Source organism: Vulpes vulpes, chromosome 15 (assembly GCF_048418805.1).
Source record: "Vulpes vulpes isolate BD-2025 chromosome 15, VulVul3, whole genome shotgun sequence".
NCBI classification, from domain to species: Eukaryota; Metazoa; Chordata; class Mammalia; order Carnivora; family Canidae; genus Vulpes; species Vulpes vulpes.
In genome coordinates, this window is record NC_132794.1 from 47601128 (window position 1) to 47619072 (window position 17945).

Below are 17945 nucleotides of genomic sequence, written 5' to 3' on the forward strand. Positions count from 1 at the left end.
TTTGAGTGAGAAAACCATGTTTTAAAAGCACAATATGGGGATGCCTGGGTGGCTCAGCAGTTGAGCACTTACCTTTGGCTCAGGGCGTGATCCCAGAGTCCTGAGAGCGAGTCCCACATTGGGCTCCCTGCATGGAGCCTGCTTCTCCCTCTGCCTGTGTCTCTGCCCCTCTCTCTCTCTCTCTCATGCATAAATAAATAAAATCTTTAAAAAAATAAAAAAAGCACAATATGGGACTCCTGGGTGGCTTAGCAGTTGAGCATCTGCCTTCAATTCAGGACATGATCCTAGGGTCCTGGGATGGAGTCCCACATCAGGGTCCCCACAGCAAGCCTGCTTCTTTCTCTGCCTATGTCCCTGCCTCCCTCTGTGTCTCTCATGAATAAATAAATAAAATCTTTAAAAAAATAAATAAAATAAATAAATAAATAAATAAATAAAAAGCACAATCTGAGTTCTAATGTTTCCATTTCTTTTTGAAATCAGTGCATAAGCTTTGATTTTTACTTACAAATCTAGCTTTTAAAATGCCTTTAAGAAAGAGAGTCAACTTCAGTCATAATTGTTTTTATCACTTTTATATACTTTATTAGCACATCTGCTAGTTGTGTTAGGGATAGAGGAAAGACAGTTACTGGGGCAGTCTGGGTGGCTCAGCAGCTTAGCATCTGCCTTCGGCCCAGGGCATGATCCTGGAGACCCAAGATCGAGTCCTGTGTCAGGCTCCTACATGGAGGCTGCTCCTCTTTCTCCCTGTGTCTCTGCTTCTCTCTCTCTCTCTCTCTTTCTCTCTCTCTCTCTCTCTCTCAAGAATAAATAAATAAAATCTTAAAAAAAAAAAAAACTTCAGTTACTTCCTTTTAATCTATTAAATAAAAGAGAGTGAGAAGAAGCTAACGTTTATTAGATTTATCAGGCCTGGACTTGGTAACCTAAAAAAAATTTACCCTTAAAAGACTGGTCAATATTGTGCCCAATTTATAGATGAGACCAGATCTTGGAGTTGTAAAATGACTTATTCTGTACCATACTGGCTATGAATAATGGGCAGTTGTGCGATTTTTGTTTGGTTTTTATATGTAATGTGATATAAGGAGCTGATTTGGCTTTTTCAGTATTGTATAAAGGACATCAAAAAGTCATTGGATTTTGGGTACCTGGCTGATCCAGTGAGAAGAGCATGTGACTTGGTCTCGGGGTTGTGAGTTTGAGCCCCGTATTGAGTGTAGAGATTACTTAAAATCTTAAAAAAAAAGGGGGGGGGGCACCTAGGTGGGGCTCAGAGATTGAGCATCTGCCTTTGGCTCAGGTTGTGATCCTGGAGTCCTGGGATCAAGTCCCATATCAGGCTCCCCACGAGGAACCTGCTTCTCCCTCTGCCTGTGTCTCTGCCTCTCTCTGGTTCTCTCATGAATAAATAAATAAAATATTTTTTAATTGTAAAAAAAAGTCATTGGATTAGAGGTATAAAATGTTTTTTAAAATAACCAAATTTAAAATTAATTAATCAATTAATTAAATTAAAATAAAATAACCAAATTTTTTGGGCAGCCCGGGTGGCTCAGGGGTTTAAATCTTTATTTTATTTTATTTTTTTTAATTTACTATTTATGATAGTCACACAGAGAGAGAGAGAGAGAGAGGCAGAGACATAGGCAGAGGGAGAAGCAGGCTCCATGCACCGGGAGCCTGATGTGGGATTCGATCCTGAGTCTCCAGGATCGTGCCCTGGGCCAAAGGCAAGCGCTAAACCGCTGCGCCACCCAGGGATCCCTGGCTCAGGGGTTTAGCACCACCTTCAGCCCACGGTCTGATCCTGGAGACCCAGGATTGAGTCCCACGTCAGGCTCCCTGCATGGAGCCTGCTTCTCCCTCTGCCTGTGTCTCTGCCTCTCTCTCTCTCTGTCTGTCTCTCATGAATAAATAAATAAAATCTTTTTAAAATAAAATAAATAACCAAATTTTTACTGCCTTATTTTACATATGTCAGAAAAGTTTGAATTCAAACTGGGATAGAAGTAAGGATCAGCTAGAGAATGGGAAAAGAAAAGAATTATCTTAGGAAACTGGCATCTTTCTTTCTTTTAATGAAAGGGTTCCTGGTAAGTTTGAACTTTTAGGTATTGATTTTCTGAAAACAACACATAACCATTTTCAAACTACTGTTCAATCACATGTGAGTGGAACATCCACTACACATCTGTGGGAAATGGACTTTGATGTCAGACATTTGTATTCACATTCCAACTAGTAGCTTACCAATGTATCATTTTCATAGAATAATCACATTTTTCTTTGTAGAACTATAAAATAAGCACTTTGAAATTTGAAACCGCTCTTAAACATGGTTTTATCTTCAAACTACCAGTTTTGAGGAACTGATTTTCTTTTTTTTTTCCAGTTTACTGTAAACACACCACCTACTCTGGAAGACCTGATGTTAAGTCAGTATGTTTACCGACCCAAGATACAGATTTATAGAGAAGATTGTGAAGCTCTTTGCCAAAAGATTGAAGAGTACGAAAGTATTTTTGTGTGTGCTTTGTTGGATGGATGTATAATCTTTGTGGTAAAGTTTTAATTAGAAAAACACTGGCATAGGAAAAAGTTCATGGCATTAGTTGGCAGTGTGATACGGTATATGGAAAAAATCAGTTTTGTAGGCAAAAAGATTGAAGTACAATCCTGGCAACAGCACTAGCTGTGTAACTATATAAATCATTTAACTTTCATTTCAACATCAATAAATAAGGCATAATAATCCTACTCAGCAGGTAGAAATGAGCAGTAGAAATAGTGTGTGTAAAACATTTTCATGCCACTCATAGCAAAAATATCTCCCCAGTAAATGGTTATAAGGGTATGATACCATAAATTGATTACAAAAGAACATCTTCAAAAGAAGATAATACCCTCTAGAAATTTAATATAGTGCCTGAAATCAAGATTGCCTTTAGTTTTGTAATTTTATCACATTTGCCCTTGATTTGGATATATGAAAGAACATGGTATTATTCAGACTATATTGCTCAGTGCTTTGGTGTATGTAGATGCTGCGTACTAATTTACAGATGAGGTATATCTAAACTTCCTCAGGTAATTAGACTTGCAACCCAAAATATATTTATATCATACTTACTTAGAACTATCCCACTAAATTTGTACCAATCTAACAGAAAAGAAATAAAATGATTTTTAAAGAACTATGTAGTTTTAAAACTAAAAACTTAAGATGCTGTTAAATTATAATACTACAGATTCGTCTGATTCTGGTTTTTCATTCAACTGTATATTGACACCTACTATGTGCCAGTACTAAGTACTATGTACTGGGGCTCATCAATGAACAAGACAGAAAAGTTTATTTTCATGTTTAAAAGAGTTAAGTGTCTCAAAATTTGTCTTAGAATGTTTTATTTTGAATAATGTAGGATCTCACATGCAATGCAGTCTGTTTAGATGTGCTCTACTGTTTGATTTTACACTTACACATTTCTGTATTTAGTATCTTCTAACCCTGATAGAAATTTCTTTTTTTTTTTTTTAATTTCTTAATAAAAAGAAACTAATATATAATTTGCTACTTTTATAAATGCTTTTGTGTAAAGGTGAGATAAGACTGAATTGGGAACTTTTACTTAAAATGGCAGTTACAAATTCAAAATCACTATGCATTGATAGGCCTTAAGGATTCTTTAATAGCAACATGTTTTCATATTGGAACAAGTTGATTAAGATTGTGAGCGAAGTTTTTTGATGCATAAAATTCTTAAACTGTACTACAAGTATTGAAATAATCAGGCTGACCACTGTTCTTGAATGAATTCCCCTTTTTTAATATACAAAAGAACTAGGAAGAATTAAATTAAGTATGCCTGTAAATCTCCGTTGGCTCATCCAAGCTGACTTCTGAACCCTGTGCTAATTATTAACTTTTCTATATTTTAGATTAAAGCTTTCTGCATTGAACCAGGATAAATTGTTGACTGACATAAATAGGAACCTGTGGGAAAAAATGAGACACTGCTCTGATGAAGAGGTATTTTTAGTTCATTTTCTGAATGGGAATCAGTATAGACATTTTGAACCTGTTTATTGTGAAATAAGTAATTGTTACTTGGTAATTAGTGACGAGTTCTTTAACTTCTCAAATATAGTATGTTACAAAGGATTTTATTTAATTATATGGGAGTAACTTAAAATATATAATCTTTGAAACCTGAAATGATCAATTTAATATATGAAATATATTTGAAGTTTATTTAGAATTTCCTCCTACTTGTTTACTTTTCACTAAGATTTAAATGGGGAAAATATTTACTTTAATTGGTTAAATAATTAGCAACTCATTTTATATGTGCTCTAATATATTTAAAAAGTTTTATTAACTAAGAGCTTGTCACTTTCTAGTTTGCAATATGAATGAATGAATTAAAAGCAAGAATTAAAGTTGAGATCTTTGGTTCTGTTCTTAAACTACGAAATGTAATTAAATTTGCAAATGAGAAGTGCCCGGCTTTAGGAATCAGTCTACCATGGGCAAAACTTAGCACAGAGAGCTGAACCAGCCTTCCTTGACCATTTGCTTTTCTTAACTCATTTGTTTTAGTACGCTCTAACCTTTGATTTTCCCTTGCAGCTGAAGGTCTTTGGAATTTACCTGAACAAAATAAAATCACATTTTACCAAGATGACTAAAGTTTTTACTCACCAAGGAAAAGTGGCTCTCTATACCAAGCTGGTACAGTCAGCTCAGGTAATTTGAGACAGTGAAAAGCACAAAAAGAAAGATCTATTAAAATTCTTTATAGTGGTTGTAGAATATGAAGAGTGCTTCCTAGGGAACATGGTTCACAAAGATGTGGGGTTCTATCTATTAAAAGTAGGAAATCTCGGGGCAGCCCGGGTGGCTCAGTGGTTTAGCTGATGTTGGGTGTAGAGATTACTTAAAACCAAATCTTTAAAAAAAATAGAATTTTCGAGATGCCTGGGTGGCTCACTGTTTAAGCATCTGCCTTCAGCTCAGGGGTGATCCTGGAGTCTTGGGATCAAGTCCCACAACGGGCTCCCTGCATGAAGCCTGCTTCTCCCTCTGCCTATGTCTTTGCCTCTTTCTCTGTGTCTCTCATGAATAAATAAATAAAATCTTTTTTTTTTAATTTTTATTTATTTATGATAGTCACACAGAGAGAGAGAAAGAGAGAGGCAGAGACACAGGCAGAGGGAGAAGCAGGCTCCATGCACTGGGAGCCCGACGTGGGATTCGGTCCCGGGTCTCCAGGATCGCGCCCTGGGCCAAAGGCAGGCGCCAAACTGCTACGCCACCCAAGGATCCCTAAATAAATAAAATCTTAAGGGAAAAAAAATAGAATTTTGTTTTCAGTAATATGTTTAACATCTTACATACATGGAAATATTGGAATAAAAGAAAGTACAAAATATAAGTTTATGTTATGTATGCTTTTTAAAAACATTTTAAGCCCAGAGTTGAAGCTTTGACCTTCATTTTAAGGTTTGCGAATTCATGATATAGCAATATGTCAGCAAGTTTAACCGTTTATAAATGTTAAAATATTTGTTTAGAAGTTTGTTTTAGAGATTTAACTTGACAATATAATATTGTGTGTTTAGAATGAGAGGAAGAAACTTCAGATAAGGATAGATGAGATGGACAACATACTTAAGAAGATTGAGAACTGTCTCGCTGAAGTTGAAATAGGTAAAGTATTTTGAATACTTTTCCAAAAAGATAATTTAAATTTATCTAAATACTTCCCTACAGTACAGATTGCTAGGATCACTTATGTTGAAGCCTGGTATTAGCAACTTGAGACATTAAATTAGAGCAAAATAAAACTCTTTTCCTGTGGTCATCCATAGCATAATCAACAAGAGATGCCCAAGATAATAAATAAATCTCTTTAGAAAGCTCTTCATAGGGGCGGCCCGGGTGGCTCAGTGGTTTAGCGCCGTCTTCAGCCCAGGGTGATCTTGGAGTCCCAGGATCAAGCCCCACAGTCAGGCTCCCTACATGGAGCCTGCTTCTCCCTCTGCCTATGTCTCTGCCTCTCTCTTTCTCATGAATAAATAAATAAAAATTTAAAAAAAAAAAAAGCTCTTCATATCTTTAAAAAGGGGGGGGGGGGAGGAATCCCTGGGTGGCTCAGTGGTTTGGTGCCTGCCTTTGGCTCAGAGCCTGATCCTGGAGACCCCGGATTGAGTCCCGTATCAGGCTCCCAGCATGGAACCTGCTTCTCCCTCTGCCTGTGTCTCTGCCTCTCTCTCTCTCTCTCTCTCTCTCTCTGTCTGTCTTTCATGAATAAATAAATAAAATCTTTTAAAAAAAAAAAAGAAAGCTCTTCATAACGTAGATCATAATCTTATTTTTTTAAATAGATGAATTTATTTCTTTGAAAATTATCTCTCAAAAAAAAAAAAAAGAAAGAAAATTATCTCTCCTTTCCCTTTGACCTCTCATAGTCCTGAATTGTTAGTATTTTTGTCCTGAAACTGCTTTCTTGAACACAAAATTCCACATAATTATCAAATTTGGAATCTTTTAGTCCTTAGCCATCTTGACCTCTTTGAACATTTGACGCAGATGATTATTTTCTTTCTGAACCTTTCATCTATTTCAACCTCCGCCTGGGTGGCTCAGCGGTTGAATGTCTGTTTTCGGCTTAGGGCATGATCCTGGAGTCCTGGGATCAAGTCCCACATGGGGCTCCCTACATGGAGCCTGCTTCTCTCTCTATCTATGTCTCTGCCTTTCTCTCTCTCTGTGTCTCTCGTGAATAAATAAATAAAATCTTTTTAAGAATAAATAAAATAAACCTCTGTGATATTGTACTACTATGACCGTATGCTTTTTTCTGACTATTCCTTTTAGCCTTTCTATTGGTTTCTCTCTAGCCTCCTTTGTAGGCATTAAGATTTTATCATCCACTCATTTCTGTATTCTCTCCCTTAATGCTTTCATCTGCCCTTAACATTTGTTTTTGTATGAATGATTCCCAAATTCATTTAAATTCATCATTTGTTGAACACCTACTACATGCCTGATGCTGTGCTTACCAGCAGAGAAAAAGGTATTATAAACACAGATTTTCACCTTGAGTAGCTTATAATTATTCTGAGTGAGGACATCTTTAGCCTCCTCTCTCTGAGTTCCAGACTTAACATTTCTAGCTTCCTGCTGAACCACTATGCAAAATAAATGTCTTTAAGCACCTTAAACTCTCTGTGAATAAAGTGGAATTTATTGTTTTCTCCCATTTCCAAAATAAAATCTGAAAACTTGCTCTCCCTATGATGTTTCTTACCTCTATGAAAGGCATCACTATTATTATATACTGTAAAAAGCTAAAAACTGTGAGTCTCTCTTACCAAGTCCTGTCATATCTACTACTTCAGCATCTCTTGTATTCTTTCCCATTCCCATTAAGGCTATCAATTCTGACATGCTATTTCAAGTCTTTAATCTTTATACATTCCTAACTTTATTCTGTCTCCTTCTAGTCCAACCTGCACATTGCTGCCAGACTAAGTAATTATGAAAAACAATTTTCATTGTTACTTCCTTGAAAAACTTGTCTTTCTATTTAGAACAAAATTAAGTCCAAATGCCTGAGCTTAACATTTAACATTCTCTACAATCAGTTTTTCCTATAGTCCTTTTTAGATCTTCCTTTCTTACATGATTTAAGTACTTACTGGACTGGTAAGGTTAACAAAGAAAAGACAGTAGGTTATATTAAGGGAGGCTTATGTTGATGAAGAAAAAAGTAGACTCAAATTAGGTTTTTGAGGTAAAAATCTAAACTTGTTTGGATGTGGAAGGGGAAAGAGGTTTTTTTTAAGGATGAGGTTTTAAGGTCTCAAAAACAAAATTTTAAAATGTGCATGTATGCATTTGTGTATGGGTATGTGTTCCTGCTTCTTACCCATGGATTGCCTAACAATAACATTGATGTATGCAAATTACATATAAACAATTCACACCTCAGAGTTATCCCTGAGAAGTTGCTATTGGAGATCAAATATTGCCATATCACTTTGCCACTAGAAGCAAGTCTTTGTATGAAACTATAATTATAGTTTAGTGCTTTATTGGTGAGGAAAGGTGGGGAATGATAAGTGTTTGTGAAATATTGTTAATACTTCATTTGGGTCCATCTTTTTTTCTCATCTCTGGTTATTTTTGACTGAGTTATTCTAATTCATATTGCCTACTTAGAAACTAAGAATTTGGATGAAGAGAAAGACAATCCTATGGAAGAATGGGATTCTGAAATGAGAGCCGCAGAGAAAGGTAACTGAATTAATTAAGGAGATAAATGGGAAATCAACAACCTATCTTTATTTAGGTGAGAATAAGTGATACAGAATAGAACAGATGATTTTTGTAGCAACATTTTAATGTGTCCATTCTGATATAATTGTTTTTTTGTTTTTGTTTTCCCAAAGAACTAGAACAGCTGAAAACTGAAGAAGATGAGCTCCAAAGGTCAGCCTTCAGAAAATAAGCTAAACTTTACAAGGCTTAATGACTTCCTGCCTCCAAAAACTGAGGCGATTTGGCACATGAGTATTGACTTAAGACTGACTCAGGACTTCTGCTCCACCTTGAACTTGACCCATCTTAGTTGACAAAATTTTCTAAGCACTTACTATTTACAAAGCATTAATCCAAGATACTATTTCTCAAGCTTGAATAGTAGAATCCTTTTGAAGAAAATAAACCTAGCATTAAGCTGTTTCTATATTGTATTTTTATATTCTACTAAGTAGAAAATGAGGTATAGTTTTCTTACTGTCATGGATCTTATTAAACTAAAAGGAATTGGGCACCTGCATGGCTTAGCGGTTGAGCGTCTGCCTTTGGTTCAGGCAGTGATCCCAGGGTCCTGGGATTGAGTCCTTCTTTGGGCTCCCCATAGCGAGCCTGCTTCTCCCTCTGCATATGTTTTTGCCTCTCTCTCTCAGTCTCTCATGAATGAATAAATAAAATCTTTAAAAAAAAAAAAAGACTAAAAGGAATCAAATACAAAAAATGACAAACCCATAAAATTCCAACTGACATTAATTTGACAGGTGATAATGTTTAGCTAAAGTTAAATTGACTAAAAAGGTATAAGTTCTATTTAGCTCTAATAAACTAAACAAAACCAAACATTGGCAGCAAAATTATGGCATGTCTCAGTTTTAAGGTGGGCATTCTTATGATCTACATTATGTTTATATTTTATCACCTAAATAAAAGGTAAATTTTAATAATCTTAATATACAAATCCTCAAGGATACCTTCATGGATCCTAATTTTGAGACCATTGATTTAAGCCTTTCCTAATTAGACCCACATTTCTGATTAATGCTTATCCAAAAGAGAGAGAGAGAGAGAGAGAAAGAAAGAAAAAGAAAGAAAGACCCTAAGAAAATAAAAATGGATGCCATTCACTTCAGTGGGGAACTATCTAGCATGTGACTTCTTGTTATAAACATTTTATTTTAATGGAGTCCAAATTCTCTGACAACAGCATTATCTCTATATGACTACCTACTTTGATTTGCAGAAATCTCTTAGAACTGGAAGTACAGAAAGAGCAGACCCTTGCTCAAATAGACTTTGTACAAAAACAAACAGATAGAACTGAAGAGCTAATGGATCAGTTGAGGTAAGGAAAAGCAAGTATCATTAGTTTGTTTTATCCCATTACCACAGTTGACATGTGTTTGTAATTTGTTATCACTATTTTAACCTATAGTACAATACATTCTCAGAGTCAATGTACCATCAAGCAGAAGGTATACAAGGTGGGAAAGCTACGAAATTATAATTTTAAAAATACTTAACACTTTATATTGCCTAAACTTGGATTTTCTTTGATACACAATTCAAAATTGAGTCAATTCTTTGAAAAACATGTTTGTACATTCACAGTATTTGAATCAAAATATTGATTGTCCCCCAAGCCAGTAGAGAAACTTCAGCGGCTGTTTCCAGTATGTTTGCCTGCTATCAGAAGTTAACTCTCCTCTTTTACCTCAGAAAAAACTTTTTTGTCTTGTTTATTTCTCTCCAGCTTGTCTGAGTGGGAAGCCATTGAGTGGAGTGATGATCAAGCTGTATTCACCTTTCTTTATGACACAATAGAACTTACTATCACCTTTGGAGAGACAGTAGGTGAGTAGCAAAAAAAGAGAATTCCTTTGCAGAAAAATGTATGACTAAACTCATTAAAGAATGCAATCTTTATTGTAATACAATAATAACTATTGACATAACAAAAGCACTGCTGAAAATCTTAGAAGAGGCATTCACTTTAATTTGTGATAATATAATTTTATTAGATAAAGAATAAAAAATTCGACTAGTGAAAATTGACCTTTGTTGAATTACGTTAAGATGATAGAAATTTTATATGTCCTGGGATGCCTGGGTGGCTTAGCAGTTGAGCGCCTGCCTTTGACTCAGGGCGTGATCCCGGAGTCCCAGGATCAAGTCCCACATTGGGCTTCCTGCATGAAGCCTGCTTCTTCCTCTACCTATGTCTCTGCCTCTCTATGTGTGTGTCTCTCATGAATAAATGAATAAAATCTTTAAAAAAAAAAAAAAAGAAAAATTTTATATATCCAAATAATGGATCAACATGCTATTTGCCTCTATTTATTCTGAGTTCCTTTATTCCATCTGTGTTTTGTGGTAGAGGATTTACTCTAATGATTGGTGACATTTAACTTTCTGTTGGTACCTAAGTTAACCTAAAAAGTTAGTTGGAAGTTCTGTATGTATTGATAGACTTATCAAAGTAGGTAGAATCATTGTATGATGACAGAGTCCTAGCTGTTTTGTTGAGAATCTCCTGGTAGTATCTTCAGGTCATTTCTCTGAAAAAATTTCAGCATGGCCAAGCAAACTTCACAGTCTCCCAACCTCCACACATGATCCTCCTTACAAGTTCCTTTTCTTTTTTCTTTTTTAAATCTTTTTTTTTTTTAAGATTTTGTTTATTCATAGAGACACAGGAAGAGAGAGAGAAAGAGAGAGAGAGAGGCAGAGACACAGACAGAGGGAGAAGCAGGCTCCATGCAGGAAGCCTGACCTGGGACTTGATCCTGGGTCTCCAGGATCACACCCCAGGCTGCAGGTGGCACTAAACCACTGTGCCACTAGCGCTGCCCAAAAGTTCCTTTCTCATAGGATATCATTGGGGCGCTTGGGTGGCTCAGTTGGTTGAGTATTCAACTCGTGGTTTTGGCTCAGGTCATGATCTTGGGGTCATGAGATTGAGCCCTGCATAAGTCTCTGTGCTCAGCGTGGAGTCTGCTTGTACCTTTCCCTCTGCTACTCCTCCTGTTTCAGATCTCTCTCTCAAATAAATAAATGGAAAAAATCTTAAAAAAAAAAAAAAATAAGGGGATCTCTGGGTGGCTCAGCGGTTTAGCGCCTGCCTTTGGCCCAGGGTGCAATCCTGGAGTCCGGGGATCAAGTCCCTGTCGGGCTCCCTGCATGGAGCCTGCTTTCTCCCTCTGCCTGTGTCTGTGCCTCTCTCTCTCTGTGTCTCTCATGAATAAATAAATAAAACCTTAAAAAGAAAAAAATGAAAAATAAAACTTAGAAATCACTCTCTACCTCTTTATCCCTTACCAGGCGTATCTAATTATCAATAAGACTTCTTGATTTTAATTTCATGATACTTATCCACATTTCATGGTTTCCTATCAATAGTCATCTCTAATCAAATGACTACAATAACATTCCAGCAGGCCTTTCTGGATCCTTTCCTTTTCCTCTCCACTTCATCTTCCTTCCTGCAGCAATGGTGATTGTTGAAAATCTGATCATGCACCTAATATTCTTAGACTAATTATCAAAACATTTGCTATGGCCTATAACATCCTGCATGAATTGAATGTTTCTTCCTTTTCCTGCCTCATTTTAAACTATCCTCTGTACTTTGGCATGTGGATTTCTTTCATTCCCTTTTTCTTTTCTTTTTTTTTATTTCTTTTCTTTTTTTTATTTCTTTTCTTTCTTTTTTTTTTTTTTTTGTTATGTAGGCTCTACACCTAATATGGGGCCTGAACTCATGACCCTGAGATCAAAAGTCACATGTCTCCCAACTGAGCCAGCCAGATCCCCCTCTTTCATTTCCTTAAAAGATCCTGGTCAGGAGGTGCCTGGGTGGTTCAGGTGGTTAAACGTCTGCCTTCAGCTCAGTTCATGATCCCAAAGTCCTGGGATCAACCCTGCATTGGGTTCCTGCTCCTTGGAGGGGGAGGGTCTGCTTCTCCCTCTCCCTTTGCCTGCCATGTCCCCTGCTTGTGCTTGCTATCTCTCTCTCTCTCTCTCTCAATAAATAAAATCTTAAAAAAAAAAAGATCCTGGTCTTTTCATGCTCAATCATGTTCCATCCTACCATGGGACCTTCATAATGATTTTTTTTATGCCTAGAACCTTTTTCCCTCATCTTTGTCCATTTGGACTGCTATAACAAAAATACCATAAACTGGGGCACCTGGGTGGTTCAGCCAGTTAAGCGTCTGGCTTCAGCATAGGTCATGATCTCAGGGTCCTAGGATGAGCCCTGCGTTGGGCTCCCTGCTCAGCAGAGAGTCTGCTTCTCCCTCTTCCTCATCCCCATCTTCTCTGTTCATGCTCTGTCTCTTGCTTTCTCTCTCAAGTAAATAAATAAAATCTTAAAAAAAGAAAAGCCCCAGGGATCCCTGGATGGCTTAGTGGTTTAACTCCAGCCTTCAGCCCAGGGGTATGGTCCTGGAGTCTTGGGAGCCAGTCCCGCATCAGGCTCCCTGCATGGAGCCCCCTTCTCCCTCTGCCTGTGTCTCTGCCTCTCTCCCTCTGTGTGTCTCTCATGAATAAATAAATAAATCTTTAAAAAAGAAAAGCCATAAGAATGCTTATTAAACAACTGAAATTTATTTCTTACATTTCCGGAAGCTGGAAGTCCCAAGATCAGGCTGCCAGCATGGTCAGGTGAGAACCTTCTTCCAGGTTGCAGACTTTTCATTGTGTACTTACATACTGAAAGGCCAAGCTAGCTGTTTAGGGTCTCTATTATAAGAGCATTAATCTCATTCTTGAGGGCTTTACCCTCATGACCTTAATAAATACCTCCCAAAGGTCCATCTTCTAATACTATCACATTGAGCATGAGGATTTCAATATATAAATTTGATGAGGGACACATTCAGACCATAGCATCCCTCTTCACTAAAATAGATTTCTGTTAATAATCCTTAAGAGCTCAGCTCAGTTATCACTTTTGCACAAAAGTTTTCCCTGACTCTCCTTTTACCAACTCCCTCTACTAATGCCCTCCTATTATATATGTTCTTATTGCTTCCTGCAGTTTTCCTTAATAGCACTTACACTGAATGTAGTTTTTAGTATGTTTATTAGTGTAATTAATCTGTGTATCTTCTTGAGCTGTAAGCTTTTTGAGAATATAAATTGATCATGTCTGTCTCACAATCATATCCTAGTGCCTAACACTAGAAGCATAGAAAATATTCAACAAAATAATAAGAATCTGAATTTAAGAGATAGAAGGTAACTCTAGAGTTTGGAAGAGGAAGCAGCTCTCCTGGCTTCCTTAAACTCATTACTGTAATGCTAAAAGCATAAATCATTTTCACTGTATTTATAAAAAGATAGGGAGCACCTGGGTGGCTTAGTGGTTCAGCGTTTGCCTTTGTCTCAGGTCATGATCCCTGGGTCTTGGGATCAAGTCCCCCATTGGGCTTCCCTGCAGGGAGCCTGCTTCTCCCTCTGCCTGCGTCTCTGCCTCTCTCTGTGTCTGTCATGAATAAAAAATATATATATAATATATATATTATATAATATATATATAATATAATATAATATATAATATAATATATATATTATAATATATTATATATATAATATATTATATATATATATATATATATAATATATATTATTATAATATATATTATAATATATATAATATATATAATATAATATATATAATATAATATATATATTATTATTATATATTATATATATATATATATATATAATATATATAATATATAATATAATATATTATAATATATAATATAATATATATATTATATAATATATATATAATATAATATAATATATAATATAATATATATATAATATATATAAATATATATTTCATATGTAGGTGTGAAGAGATCATAGTCATTTTTTTATATGGTATCTGAGAATAGTTCTCTTTGCACAAAAGTCAATAGAGGAGGCCTTGATATATTTATAATAAATGTACTATACCTTAAATTGCCTTCAAAGACTTGCCAGTAAGTGTAGTTCAATAGTCTCAGCAGGGAGCCTTTAACATACATAAAGAAAAATACTATTCAAGGATACATCTTTAACTGCCAAATAAAATACCCTGCTACCTAGAAAGAATAGGATTCTAAAGTACAGGTTTGTATGTGGCTTAAAATCAAATAATAAAAAGAACTACTGGGGCACCTGGGTGGCTCAATTGGTTAAGCACCCAGCATGATTTCAGCTCAGATCATGAGATTGAGCCTTATGTTGGGCTTTGTGTTCAGCGTGGCATTTGCTTGTCCCTCTCCCTCTACTCCTCCCCCCATTGCTTTCACTCTGTCTCTCAAATAAATAAAATCATTAAAAAAAAAAAAAAAAAAGTACTACTTTTATTCTGGTTCTTCCTAGTTGATCTCCCTTTCCTGGACAAGGCTTGTAGGAAGATTGTTGACTTGAATTTTCAATCTCGGTTAGATGGTAAGTCCAAACATTTATCCACTAAAAATTTTCTGAATATTTATAAATTTAATTTTGCTCCTTGAGAACTTTTTCGCATAGGAAATTAAGTATAAACAATAATAATAATTTGTCCTTAAATATGTGTATTAGACATAAAATTTCTTGGATAATGTTCTGAATATTAGGTAGGATTATTGCTAGATTTTAAGCAAAGATTAATAATAGCTATTTCTACAATTGAAAAACTACTATTCTGAGTACTTATACTATATCAGGCTTTTGTATTAATTATATCAACAGTTTAAGAAAATTATATCAACAGTTTGACATGTTTTTACAAATTAAGGATAACTCAAAAGTAAGTGTGTTCAGGATCACTTAGGTTGTAAGGAAAGGCAGGATTTAAACTCAGGTTTAGGTTATATTTAAGCCCATGCTTTTAACCAAGTTCTATTCTGTATATGATAAAGGCTTGGATTTTTATAAGAATATCTATATTCACTATATATATGTTGATTTATGTGCTTAAAAATGGAGAAGATACTTAGACATCTAATAGTTGGAAAGTATTCCTAGTTTATATAATATTTCTAGCTTATGTATAAAAAAACTATTTGAAAGTAAGTAATGCCCTGTTTTGATTTTTTTTTTTTTTCCTTCCTCAGAGGATAAAGCTCCTCCTTCCTCCCTTTTAGTTCATAAGCTTATTTTCCAGTACATTGAGGAAAAGGAATCCTGGAAGAAAAAATGTACAACACAGCATCAAATACCCAAGGTAAATCTGATTGAAGCATTTTGAAGGAAAGTTATGTTACCTGTCCCAGAAAGCAGAACTGAAAGTGTATATATTTAATACTAGATCCTGAAACTATAAATGCATTAAATTATTTAACTTTAGGGGATTCTTTATGAAAGAGCCACTGAAAACTGAAATGTTTTCACAATTTCTTTTTTTCCCTCCAATTTTTCCTAGATGCTTCAAGAAATCTCATTGGTAGTGAGCCATTGTAGACTCCTTGGAGAGGAAATTGAGTTTTTAAAGAGATGGGGACCAAATTATAACCTAATGAACATAGATGTGACTAATACTGAGTAAGTATATTAGTTCCCCAGGGCTGCCATAACAAAGTACTACAGACTCAGGGGCTTAAACAATAGCAATTTACTGTTTTACAGTTCTAGAGGCTAAAAGTCTGAGATTAAGATGTTTGCAGGGTTGGTTCTTTCTGATGGGCTGTGAAAGAGAATCTTATTCCATACCCATGTCATAATGTCTAGTGATTTACTGGCAGTCATTGGCATACCTTGGTTTATAAATATATAATCCCAGTATCTACTTTCATCCTCACATGATTTTTTTTCCTGTGTGCATGTTTGTATACAAATGTCCCCTTTTTGTAAGGACACTAATCATTTTGGATTAGGGTACCATCCCACTCCAGTAGGACCTCATCTTAACTAATTAAGTCTGCAATGACCTTACTTCCAAAATAAGGTCACATTCTGACTTACTGGAGGCTAGGGCTTGAATATTTGGATGACAGGGAGGGACATAGTTCAATTCATAAAAGTAGGTAATTACTCAAAAATTATTAAAATGATTTATTTTAATGAGTTTTATGACAGTGAAAATGAACAACCATAATACTACTTTGTTCGAAATGTTTTACCCTCTTTCCATTTGATAAGGACAAGAAATAATGTGCCACCTAAGTTTCATATGAGTACAAAAGGAAAATGTATTTGTTTCATTCTGTTTTTGTTTTGTATGTTTAATTAAGGATTTGTCTTTTATAGATTGAGGCTTTTATTCTCCAGCTCTGCAGCATTTGCAAAATTTGAGATAACTTTGCCTCTTTCAGTCCATTTTCCAACTGTTCCATTACCTTTCTCCATTCAAAAGCACCTTGGAAACATTGGGTAAGTAAAGGGCCAGCAGGATAGGGCTCCTAACTACCTTTTTACCTTTGTTATATCATTTGAAAGATCTCTCAAAGTGATCAGAAATAATGGATATACCATTATTGGATATACCAGTAATGGATAATCCATAGTGAGTGCCGAATGATGCTTCCCTCTGACTTCATTTTGAAAATTTTATTCTTTTAAAGTCAGTGGCCTTTATTTCTAGCTCCAGTGGATGCTGGAGACCATTGGTCTCTTTTATACTTGCTCTACTTTTTCAATACTCTTACCTAAAACAAGGAACGAGGAAGGAAAAAATGGATATAAACTTAGCCCAGATCATATATAAACAACTTCTATGGCCTTAAAAACAGGATAATCACTTAATCACTTAAAAAGCTGTGCAGTCATAATGCTTTTCTCAATTAGTCTTTCTAACCAGATATAACAATATTTCATTCCTACTATATATTTTGTGAATTTTTAGACACACTGCTAACAGTTTGTAAGATTAAGGAATTTAGAATGTACCCACCTCAAATCCATGAACAAACACCAACAGTTTAGATTTTTAGCTAAGTCAAGATACTTCACTGTTTATACAGATTTGCTCATAGGTCTTATTTTTGGAATCTCATTTCCAACTTGGACAGACTTTCTAGAATTGCCTATTTGTGCTTCCTAAGAGGCTGAGAGCCCATACCCAAAAACATGAATTCCACTGAAATGAAGATAAGTGAATTCCCAGAAAAATTAATAAACCTTTTGTTCTTTCCAGCCAAGATGAAATCACTGCGATTCTATCTAAAGTGCCACTGAAGAACAACTACCTAAAGAATGTAGTCAAGCAAATTTACCAAGATCTGCTTCAGGACTGCCATTTCTATCACTAGACCCAATGGACTACAGTTATAACAGCCAAGAACAGTGTACTTCATAACGATATTATGTCAGAGTATCCATTGCTGTTTAATCTTTGTCTTTAGGTCATAGAAAGAAGCTTAGTAAAATTCCTTCTGATGATGTTACAGTTAATGTGTATGGTTAGTTTTTAAATGTCTCTAGTCAGGAATGATGGAAGGCCTCAAATAGCATATTAACCTGCTCATCTTTTTACAAAAGGTTTAAATAGTAGAACACTTAGGGAAAATTTCTTCTAATTAAAGTTGTGCTCTCTGCTATAGTAAAGCCCTAAGAAGTAACTTAAGCGGTATAAGAAGAGCTGTCACCACTGACAAAAACATTAGCCATTTCCTCATATATAGAGCTATGATTTTTA

At 35.4% G+C, this 17945-nt stretch overlaps 1 protein-coding gene across 1 annotated transcript in view; it reads left to right on the forward strand.

The window, feature by feature from the left end:
- KNL1 (kinetochore scaffold 1) overlaps positions 1-17696 on the forward strand; it is a 64258-nt gene extending 46562 nt beyond the window's left edge. Inside the window, exons 14-26 of the mRNA XM_025998325.2 lie at positions 2402-2517; positions 3949-4039; positions 4640-4756; positions 5632-5719; positions 8237-8311; positions 8467-8506; positions 9573-9674; positions 10083-10183; positions 14711-14779; positions 15427-15536; positions 15735-15853; positions 16559-16681; positions 17445-17696. Coding sequence (XP_025854110.1) covers positions 2402-2517; positions 3949-4039; positions 4640-4756; positions 5632-5719; positions 8237-8311; positions 8467-8506; positions 9573-9674; positions 10083-10183; positions 14711-14779; positions 15427-15536; positions 15735-15853; positions 16559-16681; positions 17445-17559 — 1266 coding nt within the window. The 3' untranslated portion in view covers positions 17560-17696. The remainder of the gene's footprint in view (positions 1-2401; positions 2518-3948; positions 4040-4639; positions 4757-5631; positions 5720-8236; positions 8312-8466; positions 8507-9572; positions 9675-10082; positions 10184-14710; positions 14780-15426; positions 15537-15734; positions 15854-16558; positions 16682-17444) is intronic.
- Positions 17697-17945: the final 249 nt, after the last annotated feature.